This window comes from Calonectris borealis, chromosome 30 (genome assembly GCF_964195595.1).
Source record: "Calonectris borealis chromosome 30, bCalBor7.hap1.2, whole genome shotgun sequence".
Classification (NCBI taxonomy): Eukaryota; Metazoa; Chordata; class Aves; order Procellariiformes; family Procellariidae; genus Calonectris; species Calonectris borealis.
In genome coordinates this window covers 2,385,356-2,398,426 of record NC_134341.1, presented here as the reverse complement: position 1 = coordinate 2,398,426, position 13,071 = coordinate 2,385,356, and the positions used below count along the sequence as shown (strand labels likewise).

Genomic DNA, 13,071 nt, shown 5'->3' with positions numbered 1-13,071 from the left:
GTGCACGAGGGGTGCTGGTGCCTTGCACAAGGGTCGCGGTGCACAAGAGGGTGTTGGTGCACAGGGGGTTCTGGTGCCTTGCACGGGGGGTGCTGGTGTCCAGGGTGTGCCGGTGCGTTGCAGGGGGTCCCGGTGCGTTGCAGGGGGGTGCTGGTGCCCGGGGGGTGCTGGTGCGTTGCCCGGCGACCCCAACGCACGATCGCGGCGCGGGCGGCGCCGCCAACCTCAGAATCAGCCGCTCCCCACCCGGCCCCGCCCCCCGGGAGGGGCGGGGCGCTCATAGTCACGTGACGGCGCCATCCGGGTCCTTTGCCTTCTCTGCCTCTTCCCAACATGGCGGCCTCAGGTGAGCGCTGCGCGGCGGCGGCGGCGCCCGGCGGCCTCGGCGGGGCGCGGCCGGCGTCGATGGGCCCCTCCTGACCGCGCCGGGCGCTGCCGCTCCCCGGGGGGCGGCGGGGGCGGGCGGCAGCGGCGGGGCCGGGGGGGACGCGGCGGCGGCGGCGGCGAAGAACCGGCCCCCCTCCCCTCCCCCACCCCATCCCATCCCCTCAGGGACGGCGCGCGCGGCCGCTCCCCCCCCGCCCTCCCCCGCCCGCTTCCTATTGGTGGGGGGGGCGCGCGCCGCCGGCGGTGATTGACGTCCGGCGCGGGGTGGGGGGGTGGGGGGCAGATGGAACCTTCGGCCGCGTCACTGCGCAGGCGCGGAGCGGGGCGGGGGGGGGGGGGCAGGGCGGGGCGGCACCCACGTGGGTGCGCGGCGCGCACGCGGTCGGGCGGCCGGTACCGGGGGGGGGGGCCGGTACCGGGGGGGGGGGGGGGGATGCGGCTGTACCGGAGCCCCCCGGCTCCCTCCTCCCGGGCCCCGAGCGCCGCCGCGTACCCTTGAGTCTCCTTGCGGGGCGGGGGGGGGGGGGGGGCGGAGGCTCCACCGTGCGGACCCCCCCCGCCGCCCCGGGCCCGGTGCGTCCCGCGCCGGCTGCCCCCGGCGGTTCTTCTCCATAAGATGGTGGTCGGGCAGCGCTCGGTGCAGGCGGGAGCCGGGCAGCCATGCGAAGGGGCGGCTTTTTCCTTCCCCCCCCCCCCGCCCCCGAGCCATTTTTCCACACTTTTTATCCCCAAATAAACCCCCCCCTCCGCCCCTCCGGAATCCACCGAAAGCCTCGGCCCTCAGGGACTGGGCCGCTCTCTTCCAGCCGCCGGCGCCATTTGGAGCCCGGCGAGGTCGTGGGGGGGGGGGGGGGGAATGCAGAAATTATTCACTCCCCCTCCCACCAAATCTCTGCGGTTTCCCGAGCCGGCGTGCTCGCGGCTGCCCGAAACCCGGCACGGCGATGGACATCCGCCTGGCGAGGCTCCGGCACGGTGGGAGACCTTAAAGCAGGGCAAAAAGGTTAAATTGGTTTCTTGGTGGGCAAACGCGACGCTGCCCGCCCGCTGCCGAAAAGCGACGGCTCCGTTTGGGCTCGTAAAGCTGCAGCGACATCGAACAGCCCCTTCGGGCTTTGAAACGGAAGGGTTGATGCCGAACGCCTTCGCCTTTCCCCGTAGCGCGGGGTGGGCTTCGCTCCCCTTCCTTATCTCACCCCCCGACAGCCTGGGGTCCCGGTCCGGCGGCGTCTGGGGGGGCTCTGAGCTACGGGGTAGGTTGTTGGGTGCAGATCGTTCTCCGCAGGGTTCCACGCTCCCCGTTCGGTGTCAAAAACCACGTGTGGAGGCTGACGGAGCCCCAGCGCCTCGCTGAGGGGGGCTCAGCTGCCCCTCGGCGGGGTTAAAACCAGCAGGAAGGGGCAGATTTTGCCCAGGTGGGGGTTTTTTTTCCCCCCCTCCCCACCCTGACGTGGTATCAGCAGTCGGAACGACGCCGTTATCCTGCGACAGAAGCTGCTTCGCGCCGTCGGCTCCTGCCCGGGACTCTTTGGCCGTTTGATGCGGCCGGAGCGAACCCAGCCTGCCGGTTTTTGGAGGCCGGTGGTCGCTCGGGAGCGGATCCGGTGTCGTTTGGGAAGCGGTGCCGGCACAGCGGGGAGGGTAAAACACGCCACCCAGCCTCCCTTCCTTGGGAACGGCGCTCGTCTCCGGCAGGAGAGCGTTTCTCCTTCGTTTTTTCCAGGCGGTCACTGCTGCCGCTGCTCTTCCAACGTTTTTATCCGGCACTGACGTCATCTTTCCATGAGTTTCCCCTTGGCAAAGGAAGCTTGAGCCATTCCAAAGGGCTGACCGGATTTACGGCTTCTGGCCCTTGCCTATGGATAGATCGGAAAGGCTTGCTGTCCCGAAAACCGATGGCAAAATTTGGGGGTGAGGGACCCCCCAGAGATAGCGGTGCGAGCCCGGGGGTGGGCGAGGCCCCTGGGCAGCGCCTGCAATTTGTCACCCTCCCAGATGCAGCCACTAACGCGGCGCTGGGAGGGCTGGAAGCGTCACCCCCCCGAGGTCAGGCTGGATGGGAGCGCTCTCTGCCAGGCTTTACGGGGTCCTCGGGGCGCTCCCCGCTCTCCCAGGGGTGTCGGAAACCTCTGTGAGCGGAGCAGCTCCAGGGAGAGCTCAGGGGGGGTGAGAAGCGCGGGTGTCGCTGGGTCACCTCCCCAGGGTGCCTCCCTGTGTGTTTGGGCTCCTGGGGGAAGCGTTTCCAGTCACCCCGAGTCCCGAAGCCGATGCCCGTGGGAGCGGGAAGCGGCCGGAGATGGGAGAAGCCGACCAAGGTCCAGAGCGTGACCAGCGCCTCGCCGTGAGGAGAGCGCGAGCCCCCCAGCGAAGGGGCGACGGTTGGAGCTGGGGAGAGCAGCCGCCGCGCGTCTCCTCGCCGGTGCCGTTCCGCGGTGCTCGGCCGTCGCGGCTTTACCGAAACCACCCGGAGCGGAGCCACGGGACGGAGCACGGCTGGAAGATCCGAGCAGGCCGAGGAGCGACGGCTGCCTGGGGAGGCTGCGGGCTGGAGGAGACGGTGCTGGGGGGACCCGAGGCCTCTGGTGGTTAAGGGGAGGGGAAGGATGGGAGTGGGACTGGGTAACACGGCTGGGGGCGAAGCTGGCCAAACTGGGGGGGTCAAGGGTCATTTTTAGGCTCAAGTTTTCCTCTCCGTCCCTTCTGGGATCTCGATGGATGTTGGGAATGAAGATCTGGCAAGAGTGTCGGAGGACGGGAGCTCCCTGGCGGCATCGTTGGAGATGCTGGGAGCGAGTTCGGGAGGGCGGGATGGCTCCATCTCCGGCTGGAAGAGCAGGGTGCGGCTTCGTGCTGCCTTCAGACCCGGACTGAGACCAAAGGGGAAGAGCAGGACCCAGAAAATGAGGATTTGGGGGGGGCTGGGAAGCAGAACAGGGGCCCGGCGTCGCCATCAGGCCGTAGCTGGAGCCCTCACCCTCGTATTTCCCTTCTGTCGATGCTGGTGCAGGGATTTCTGTGGAAGAAACCATTTCAAGCGCCGTTCGGTGAGCAATCCCTCAGCTCTGAGCGCTGACAGGCAAGCGTTGGCTAATTAGAAGACGGCAAACGAGTGGCCTGCGAAACTCCCGCGTCTGTCATTTTTATCTTCGTTAAGGCTGCTGCGACACCTCACCGGTTAATTATCACACTCCCCGGCCAGCGGCCTGCTTAGAGATTATCTGCGTGAAGTCCGGCAGTCCCGAAGTTTATTGTTTCTTCTTAACGAAGATAAGAGCGCGTATTTTCAAAAGCAATTAGTGGTTTCGCGTTGCTGTCGCTGCAGTATCTTTTAAAGCAGCCCGGCTTTTCTCTCTCCTGGGAGAGGAGACCTGAAATTCCGCTTAAAAACCCTGCGGAGGGGGTGTCCGAGCCCCCCGTGCTCTGCCCGGAAATGTTTTTGCAGGTGAAGCTGCTGGTTTTGCAGGTAAAGGCACCGTCGGCCCCTGCTCCGGCCGGCGATGCCGCAGGGGGGCAGCAATTCCTTCCGCAAAGAGGAAAAAAAAAAAAAAAAACCCACTGAATTTTGCAAACTGCATCATAACCCGGCTTCCTAAAAATAGCCCGGCTTCCCCGGTGCCGCTGGGAAGTGTCGCAGCCCGTCGCGACGCCCGGCTTCATCGGGAGACGGCAAAGCCTCGATGAAAAAACGCTGCAGCCGCTCGTGGCTCCGGCAGAGCCGGAAAAAATCCCCGAGCCGGAGGAGTCGGGAGATTCGTTAAGATGTCGGCGAGGTCGGCCGGCTTCTGGCTCCGGAGGGATCCCGGCGGCCGTGGGATCGCCGTGCCGTGCTCCGCCGCCTCTCTTGCTTGCGACCTGGGTGGAAGTGGGGGGGCTTCTCCTTCCGCCGCCTCCTCCCCCAAAACAAACAGCCCCTGCGGGTACGGCTGACCCCCGAGACGTGAAGCGCGAGCGTGGTGGGAGCCCTGAATCTCGGCTCCGCCGAATTTGAGGCTGTTACCCCTTCGGAAATAGAAAATAAACGGGGATGGGGTGGCCGGCGCCTGCGTCTCGGTCGCTCGTGTCGCGTCTCGGTCGCGCCCGTCGGCCGCCCAGACCGCTCCTCACCCCGCCGCGACCGGGCGTCGCTCACTCCCGGCCTTCTCTCTTTCTCTCCCCGCCAGCTAAGAAGAAGAACAAGAAGGGCAAAACCCTCACCCTGACGGATTTTCTGGCAGAGGACGGTGGCGGCGGCGGTGGCCCTACCTACATCCCCAAACCCGTCAGCTGGGCCGACGAGACAGACGACCTGGAAGGAGACGGTACTGTCATTTCCCGGCTCACAGGAGTTACGCGGTTCCCAAATCAGTAAAAAACGTCGACGCCAGAAGGCTCTCGGACCGCGGCGTTAAAGGAAGAAGCGCTCCGCTTCTGGCTTCCTCCTGGGGTTTGAGGGATGCGGAGGCAGTTTGTCCGCAGATCCTTTTTTCACCGCTGTGGTGGCAGGGGGGGACGACAAAAACCGGGTGGGAGGTGTTGGTAACCGCACCGCCGCCAGCTCCGTACCCTCGAACAGCCGGTGACCCGGAACGACACACCCAAACATTGCGAAATTTGCTGGTTGTTTCTTTTCTGGGGAGTAATTAAGCTCGGAGAACAAACCGAGTTCTCCTAACGACCCAGATTCGCAGTCTGGTGAAGGGGAGGGAGGTTTGCACCCCCGCGGGGAACAGAAATGGGATAAAAAGCTTTTTGTCGGCGTAACCGGCGCGGAGAAAACGCAGGGTGGGCGGATTCGCCGAAGCCCAAGAGTTTACCGGTGAGCGCGGTGACCTCCGGCTCGGCGCTCGCGGGGAATTCTCCCTCTGAAAAACGTTCATATCGAGCCGTGGTATTTTTCCATGAGGCGAGCTGCGATTGAAACAGGAATTAATCCCGGGAAGGTTTAATGCTTTATTAAACGGGTCACCGGACTAAACGGCCGCTCTCCCTTGCGGTTTTCGCCTGCCTCGGTTTCTCCTTGGGGGCTGCTGGTGCCTTTTGGGCAGCTTCTTCCACGCTGGGTCCAGCAGCTCGGCCGGATGAATTTCGGGGCTTTAACAGGCAGCTCCTCTGCGCGTTGGCACCGTGCGGCGAGGCCGATGGCAGTCACCGGTCTCTAGTTGGGTGGTTTTTGGGTGATTTGCTGAATTTGTCTCTTCAGTTTCTACCACTTGGCACAGTAACGATGACGACGTGTACCGGGCCCCTCCGATCGACCGCTCCATCCTGCCCACCGCCCCGCGGGCCGCCCGGGAACCCAACATAGACAGAAGCCGCCTCCCGAAATCCCCCCCCTACACCGCCTTTCTGGGAAACCTGCCCTATGACGTGACGGAAGAATCCATCAAGGACTTCTTCAGAGGACTCAATGTGAGTAACGGCTCGGAGCCCGCTCTGGGCTGCGGGGCAGGGCGCTACCGGGGGTAACGTGGGGCCGTAAAGACGGTGATTTTGGGACGCTGCAATCCGCCGGCTCCGTGTGTTGGTTCCTGCTCCGCTGCGGATCGGCCGAGGCCGCTCCCGGCTCCGGCAGCGGCGTTTGTGTCCGTTTCCGGACGGCCGCGGCTGTCGGATTGCTTGATCTCAGCAAGCAAACGGCCGTTCCCGCTGTTTCAGCCACGGGGGGTGAGGGAGCAAGAACCCTTTCAAAGCAGGCGGCTGGTGTTTCTCTTGTTGAAGCAGAAGGTTGGGCTGGATTTTTGGGGTGATTTCGGGTGCTCAGCCGGTGCCAAACACCCACCCAGCTGCTCACTCGCTCCCCCTCGGCGGGGTAGGGGGAGGAAATAGGATGAGAAAGTTTGTGGGTCACAGGAAAGACGCGGAGATCGCTTGCCAATTACTCACAGGCAAAACAGTCTTGACTTGGGGAAATGGAGATTTATCACCCATTAAAAAAGACTTCCTACTGCTGTTACCTGCTCCAGCACCTGCAGCTCCTCCTCCTCCTCTGGAATTCGTATTCCCCCTGCTATTTCTCACTTTTTTTTCCCCCTCCTCTTCTGCCTGTCTGGCATTTTCTGCCCTTTCCTAGCTGTAATTTCACGGAGGTTCCACAGACTTTGCCGATGGGCTCCGGTTCAGCCTCCGCTGGGTCTGGTCCCCTCTCCGGGGGTTTCCCAGCTGGAGCTCGCTCAAGATAACGTCCTTCCCTGTGGCCGAGAGCAGGAGACGCTCCCGGGGAGCCTGCGACTACCACGACAATATTATTTTTTCCCAGCTTTAAGAGCGTTGGAGCCCTTCAGGGGGAAGGCAGGGAGGGTGAAGGAGGGACAGCAAAGCAGCGATGGGAAATGGCCGCTTCCCTCCCGGAAGGTCAGCCTGGGAGACGCGGCCGGAGTCCGGCGTTCCCCGCGCGGCAGCGAGCCGTGCTGATGGCAGCAGATAGCTCCCCGTGGGCAGAGCCACCCTCCTTACCTTGATCTTTTCTTTTCAACTTGTTTTTTTAACCTCTCGCGCTTGCTGAGGCAGCATCCGCGCCTCCTCGGAGGGTAATAACGTGGGCGAAACCCCTGTAGAGGAGGAGGAGGAGGGAGCTGAGAGGCTGCGGCCCCGGCCAGATCTAGGCAGAGGGCTCAGCGCTGCGCAGGAGAGCGAGAAGCAAAGCACGGTGGTGGCCCTTGCCCTTGCAGAAATCATTTCCTCCGCATCCGTCGCTCGTTCTCCCTTCCCCGCCTCTCCCGGCGGCGATTCCTCACGTGCCGCTCGCCTGAACGCAATTTGTGCCTTTCCTTTGCCGCGCGCTGGTGCCGCTTCCCGGGGAGCGACCCGGGAACCGCCGCTCTTTGGGAACCTAAATCCGGCGAGGAGAGGTTGTAGAAGGCGTTAGCGCAGCGGGACGGCTGATAGGGCCCGGACGCGATGCTGAGGGCTTCGAGCGTGACGTACGACACGCGACGTCTAACCCGGCAAAGCCGGCAAGCTGTCCCCGCAGCCCGAGGACTCGCGTTGAACACAAAAAGTCTCGATTGAACAGCTCCGAAACTGGTTTTTAACGGGGTTTTTTTCTCCGGAGCCTGGGACGAGCTCTGCCCGTGGGCGGGAGGCAAAGGGACGGCTGCCGCTGGCTGCAGGAGCCCGCGGCCGTGGGGTTGGAGCCTCCTTCTTGGGGCACGGAGCAGCTATCGCCCGCTGAGCAGAGCTCTCCCGGCCCTTCCGACCAGCTCCCGCTGCAGCTACTGGAGATCTGCAGCTGGAAACTTCTTGCCGGTGCCAAATTCCTCCCTCCAAACAAGCGTCGGTGGCACTTTGTGGTGTGTGTTTGAAGGGGGGGTTGAACCTCCCTCCTCCCTGCTCGTCCTCGAGAGGATTTGTTCAGTCCCTCGACAGCAGCGAGTCGCGGGGTCTCGGATAACTCGGATCAACCAGCACGTCCCTGCGCAGCCCGGGCTGCTCGAGGCGCATTAAGAAGCGTCGTAGAGCGATGCCTGTCCCTGCGTGAGAAGGATTTAAATGGGGAAAACAACAACCCCAGGCAACGCTGCGGGCTTGGGGGAGAGCGGCTGGAAAGGGCCGGAGGAAAAGGACCTGGGGTGCTGGTCGACAGCTGAACGTGAGGCGGCCGTGTGCCCAGGTGGCCAAGAAGGCCAGCGGCATCCTGGCCTGTATCAGAACTGGTGTGGCCAGCAGGAGCAGGGAGGTGATCGTGCCCCTGTACTGGGCACCGGTGAGGCCGCACCTCGAATCCTGTGTTCGGTTCTGGGCCCCTCACCACAAGAAGGACATGGAGGGGCTGGAGCGTGTCCGGAGAAGGGCAACGGAGCTGGGGAAGGGCCTGGAGCACAAGTCTGATGGGGAGCGGCTGAGGGAACTGGGGGTGTTCAGCCTGGAGAAGAGGAGGAGAGGGGAGACCTCATCGCTCTACAGCTCCCTGAAGGGAGGTTGGGGCGAGGGGGGGGTCGGTCTCTTCTCCCAAGTGACAGCGATGGGACGAGAGGGAATGGCCTCAAGTTGCGCCAGGGGAGGTTTAGGTGGGACATGAGGAGAAATTTCTTTCCTGAAGAGTGGTCAGGCCTTGGACCAGGCTGCCCAGGGAGGTGGTGGGGTCCCCATCCCTGGGGGGATTTAAAAGCCGTGTGGGTGAGGCGCTTGGGGACGTGGTGTGGTGGGCGTGGGGGGGTTGGGTTGGCGGTTGGACTCGGTGATCCTAGAGGTCTTCTCCAACCTTCGTGATTCTGTGATCCTTGCCCATCGTATTAACGTCGGGGAGGAATAATCTTAACGAGAGCTTTCCTTTTCTCTCTGACCGCAGATAAGTGCTGTACGTTTGCCGCGGGAGCCTACCAATCCGGAGAGGTTGAAAGGTTTTGGTTATGCTGAGTTTGAAGACATAGATTCCTTGTTCCAGGCTCTGAGCCTCAATGAAGAGGTGAGTCCCACCCCCGAGGGAGCAGGACTGTCCCGAATGTCCCCCCGCCATCGTCCCTGTGCAGCCCAGGCTGCTCGAGACGCATTAAGAAGCGTCGTAGAGCGATGCCTGTCCCTGCTTGAGAAAGATTTAAATGGGGGGGGAAAAAAAGTGCTTTTTAAGGCCACCGACCCCTGTGTCGTTCCCCCGTGCTCGGGAATCCTCCTGCGATCCCCTCCTCTCGCCCATCTTCAGGCCGCGAGGCTGATTTCTCGCTCTTGTTTTCAGTCCCTAGGGAACAGGAGAATACGAGTGGATGTCGCCGATCAAGCTCAGGATAAAGGTGAGCGTCCTGCTGCCTCGCCATCTTCCCTTCGCGGCGGCCTTCTCGCTCACCGCGTCTCGCGCCGGGTTGGCGATCCGCCTGGCCGAGGAGGGACGGATCGCCGTCGTCGCGACCCAAATCGCCGGGTTTGGGCACGGGCTCGGCTCCTGCCTGCGTGGCTGGAGGGGCCCGGCTGGGATGTTTTGCCTGCCGGCACTTACCGAACGTTGTGTTGGACCCTCCCACGCCCCTCTGCCGTCCCCGTCGCGCTCGCCGGCGCAGCCGAGGGCTTTCCAAAGCGTTGCCGGTTACTGCTGGTACAGACCGGTGAATTCGGGGAGGCTGGGTTGTGCTCTCGCTCGATTCACCGCCGACAACTGCCTCTCCGCCCTGCCAGCTTCAATGTCCTTCCCTTCCCCGGCAGATCGGGACGATCGCTGCTTTGGCAGAGATCGGGATCGCTTCCGTGACTCGGAGAGGTTCGAGAGCGACTGGAGGGCCCGTCCTGCCACCACCGATAGCTTTGATGATTACCCCCCCCGCAGGGGCGACGACAGCTTCGGAGACAGTGAGTTGGCGGAAAAATAACGTGGAACGGTGACCGAGGGAATCGGAACGGTAACGAAGGAGTCGGGCTGCGGCTTCCCTCCGCTCCTCCCCTGGCAAGCGGATTTCCTGCGGGACTTGCTGGTTCCTTCCCCTGCGTCCGTAGCCCAGAGCCGAATCTGCCGCGTCTTTCCCTATGGATAGCTCTTCCTCCTTTCCCTCGTTGCCCCTGAAAATCTGCGTTAGCTTGACGTCCAGGCCTGCTTTATTCTGCTCCGTCTGCGATCGGACGCTGACAGAGCGGCCACCCGGCTCGTTCCCTGGCTAGCCCACTGCGAGGGCGAGTGGCTCAGCGCCGTCTCCCATCCGGAGAACAGTAGCGGGATTTTCCTGCTTCGTTAAGGGATTTGTGACTCTCCGAGCGCAGGAAGATCCTCGCCGGTGTCTGTCACCGGAGCGCTCGGGGTAGGACGGTGTGCCAGGTTCCTCCGAGCTGCCCCGCTCACGCTGGATCCCCCTTCCCCAGGGTATCGGGATCGCTACGACGATCGGTATCGTGATGGTCCGCGGAGGGACATGGACCGCGGCTTTGGGGGCAGGGATCGCTACGATGACCGCAGCAGAGACTACGACCGAGGTAGGATGTTCCCGAAGGATTGCTGGGGCGGAGCGGGTGAGGCTGGGACTCTTTTAAGGCCGTTGTGTTAAGAAGAGCCTCCGGCTCCGCACCCCGCCGGCCGGGCAGGGATCGGGATTCACCGGGAAGGGTTTCCTTTCCTCCCGCAGGCTACGATTCCAGGATAGGCAGCGGCAGGAGGGCCTTTGGCAGCGGGTATCGCCGGGACGACGACTACCGAGGGTGCGGCGACCGCTACGAAGACCGCTATGACCGGCGGGATGACCGGATGGACAGGTGGAACTCCCGGGATGATTACGGCCGGGATGATTTCCGCCGCGAGGACAGAGGTAACGGCTTTGTTGGGGGATGTCCGACCGCCCCCGGCTCCGCTGAGAGCGGCTCGGGCTGGGATTCGTGTTCACTCGCGGTGTCTTCGCTCCTTCCCAGGTCCCCACTCAGAGGCCGAAGCTGAACCTGAAGCCCCGGAGCGCGCCCAAGGAGGAGGAGACCTCCGTGGCCCCCGCGCCCCAGTCCAGCCGGGCCGCCTCCATCTTCGGGGGGGCCAAACCAGTGGACACGGCCGCCAGGGAGCGGGAGGTGGAAGAGCGGCTACAGAAGGAGCAAGAGAAGCTGCAACGTCAGCTGGAGGATGATAAGAGGATAGAAAGACGACCCCGAGAGAGGTGGGCTGGGGCAGGGACCCTGCCCTGTTGGCCTTAAAACCCAGCCGGGCGCCTGGGGGACGTCCGGGCAGCGGCGCGATCCCTCGGAGGGCGCACAAAGTCACGCCTGCGGCGGCCTTCTTTTCCCCTTGGCCTTTCCTCTTGGCCGATGACTCTTTCTCGGGGCTGCTCTAAACCCACTCACTTATCCTCTTCCCTCCCCGTCTCGCGGCTCCCGAGCGCCCGCCTCAGCTCTCTTTCCCCTCCGGCGCAGGCATCCCAGCTGGCGAAGCGAAGAGAACCAGGAGCGATCGCGGACGGGGAGCGAATCCTCGCAGACCGGCAACTCGGGACCCCCCGGCACCTCTGCGGGAACCGGCCCGACGGGCAGGAGTAAGTAGAGAGCAGGGTGGCCCCGAGCTGCGCCCCCCCCCCCACTTGTCACTTGTCACCCCTCTCGCAGCTTCTGTGCGATCCTCCACTCGTTTGCGTATCCCCCGCAGCCACGCGAAGGCGGGAGAGCGAGAAGTCTTTGGAGAACGAGACGTTCGCCAAAGAGGACGATGCCCCTTCTCCCACCTCCAAGCCGAAGGAGGAGAAGCAGCCCCTGAAGGTGATGCCTGCGCCGCCGCCCAAGGAGAACGCCTGGGTGAAGCGGAGCAGCAACCCCCCTGCCCGCTCGCAGAGCTCGGATTCGGAGCAGCACTCTCCTACGAGGTTCGTGCCGCGAGGGGGACGCGGCTGGGCCTCGACCCTCGAGATTTCCCCCGTGCCGGGAGGTTGTTGGAGCCGCTGGTCCATCCGGGCGTTCCGGTGGCCCAAGGGTTCCGTCTCCCCAGGCAGTAAACGGCTCTCCCTGCTCCCGCTCCGTGGCGTTGGCATCTTATAGAATCATTAGGGTTGGAAAAGACCTCTGAGATCATCGAGTCCAACCGCCAACCCAACCCCCCACGCCCACCACACCACGTCCCCAAGCGCCTCACCCACACGGCTTTTAAATCCCCCCAGGGATGGGGACCCCACCACCTCCCTGGGCAGCCTGGTCCAAGGCCTGACCACTCTGTCAGTAAAGAAATTTCTCCTCATGTCCCATCTAAACCTCCCCTGGCGCAACTTGAGGCCATTTCCTCTCGTCCCATCGCTGTCACTTGGGAGAAGAGACCGACCCCCCCCTCGCCCCAACCTCCCTTCAGGGAGCTGTAGAGCGATGAGGTCTCCCCTCACCTCCTCTTCTCCAGGCTGAACACCCCCCAGTTCCCTCAGCCGCTCCCCATCAGACTGGTGCTCCAGGCCCTTCACCAGCTCCGTTGCCCTCCTCCGGACACGCTCCAGCACCTCCATGTCCTTCTTGTGGTGAGGTCTTCTCCAGATCTTGATGTTCATCGTCTTTATTTTCTCCTCCAGCGGCAGCCAGACGGCACCAAGCCCCCCCTTGGAAGACGGGGCACCCCCGAAGAACGCCCACAGGAGAGGTGAGGCCGGGGCTGACCGACGCGAGCCGCTGGTGTCGCGGCTCCCATCTCCACAGCTCCGAAACCTCTCCCCATCGCGGGGAAAGGGCGCGGAGCCCGGCCGCAGCCCCGGCGAGGGGCTGAGGTGGGATGGAGAGGGGGCGATCCAGACAACCCCCTCCCCGGGTTTCTGGCGGGTGGCGGTCGCGTGTCAGAGGGCTCCGCGCTCTCGGGAGGGACCGAGACCTCACGGCCTTCTCCTCCCTCCAGGAGATGAGAACAAACCGGACGGGGGACGGGAGAGCGGTTCCAAGGTCCGAAGCGGGAGCTCCAGCCGTGGCCCGGGAGACTCCGAGAGGTGGGTGGCCCCGTTGGGTGGCCCCGGGCCCTCCCCGCGGCGCCCGCCTGGGCTCCGGAGGGGTCACCGCGTTACCCCCAGCTGGGGAATCGGGGCGTCACCCACCCCTGCAGCCCACCCAGGCGGGGGCTGCGCTTAGACCTGCCTCCCTCCTGCCGCCGCAGGGTCGGGATTAAGACCTAGGCCGCGTTTAAAACCCCGCTGACCTGCCTGCCGCTGGCCTTGGCCCTCAGCCCGTCTTCTTCCCGCTCCGGCGCCGTCTTCTTCCCGGTCCGGCGCCGTCTTCCCGGTCCGGCATCGCGGAAGGCGCCGGTGGACGGCACCGCCTCCTAACCGGCCTCTGGTTCTTGCAGGAAAGAGA

General features: G+C 64.1%; 1 protein-coding gene and 1 long non-coding RNA gene across 3 annotated transcripts; one reads left to right on the top strand and one right to left on the bottom strand.

The window, feature by feature from the left end:
* The first annotated feature begins 271 nt into the window (after positions 1-271).
* On the top strand, positions 272-13,065 carry EIF4B (eukaryotic translation initiation factor 4B). 2 transcript variants are annotated; one of them, XM_075133874.1, is made up of 13 exons: positions 272-346; positions 4,548-4,685; positions 5,567-5,775; positions 8,654-8,770; positions 9,038-9,092; positions 9,499-9,642; positions 10,147-10,257; positions 10,407-10,588; positions 10,690-10,922; positions 11,176-11,294; positions 11,405-11,618; positions 12,306-12,373; positions 12,623-13,065. In XM_075133874.1, the coding sequence occupies exons 1-13, from the start codon at positions 334-336 to the stop codon at positions 12,847-12,849; spliced, it is 1,830 nt and encodes a 609-aa protein (XP_074989975.1). In that variant the 5' UTR covers positions 272-333; the 3' UTR covers positions 12,850-13,065. The 2 variants fall into 2 exon arrangements, with proteins under 2 accessions (XP_074989975.1, XP_074989976.1); XM_075133875.1 differs by having other exon boundaries at positions 10,407-10,593; positions 10,695-10,922.
* On the bottom strand, positions 9,597-10,042 carry LOC142073753 (uncharacterized). Its single transcript, XR_012670460.1, has 2 exons — positions 9,954-10,042; positions 9,597-9,733 (listed from the first exon to the last, which is right to left on the bottom strand). It is a non-coding gene; the product is annotated as an uncharacterized LOC142073753 (long non-coding RNA).
* Positions 13,066-13,071: the final 6 nt, after the last annotated feature.

Coding starts and splice junctions, on each gene's coding strand:
- EIF4B (XM_075133874.1), top strand. Junction 9,643..10,146: donor CGACGACAGCTTCGGAGACA/GTGAGTTGGCGG, acceptor CCCCTTCCCCAG/GGTATCGGGATCGCTACGAC. Junction 11,619..12,305: donor GAGCAGCACTCTCCTACGAG/GTTCGTGCCGCG, acceptor TTTCTCCTCCAG/CGGCAGCCAGACGGCACCAA.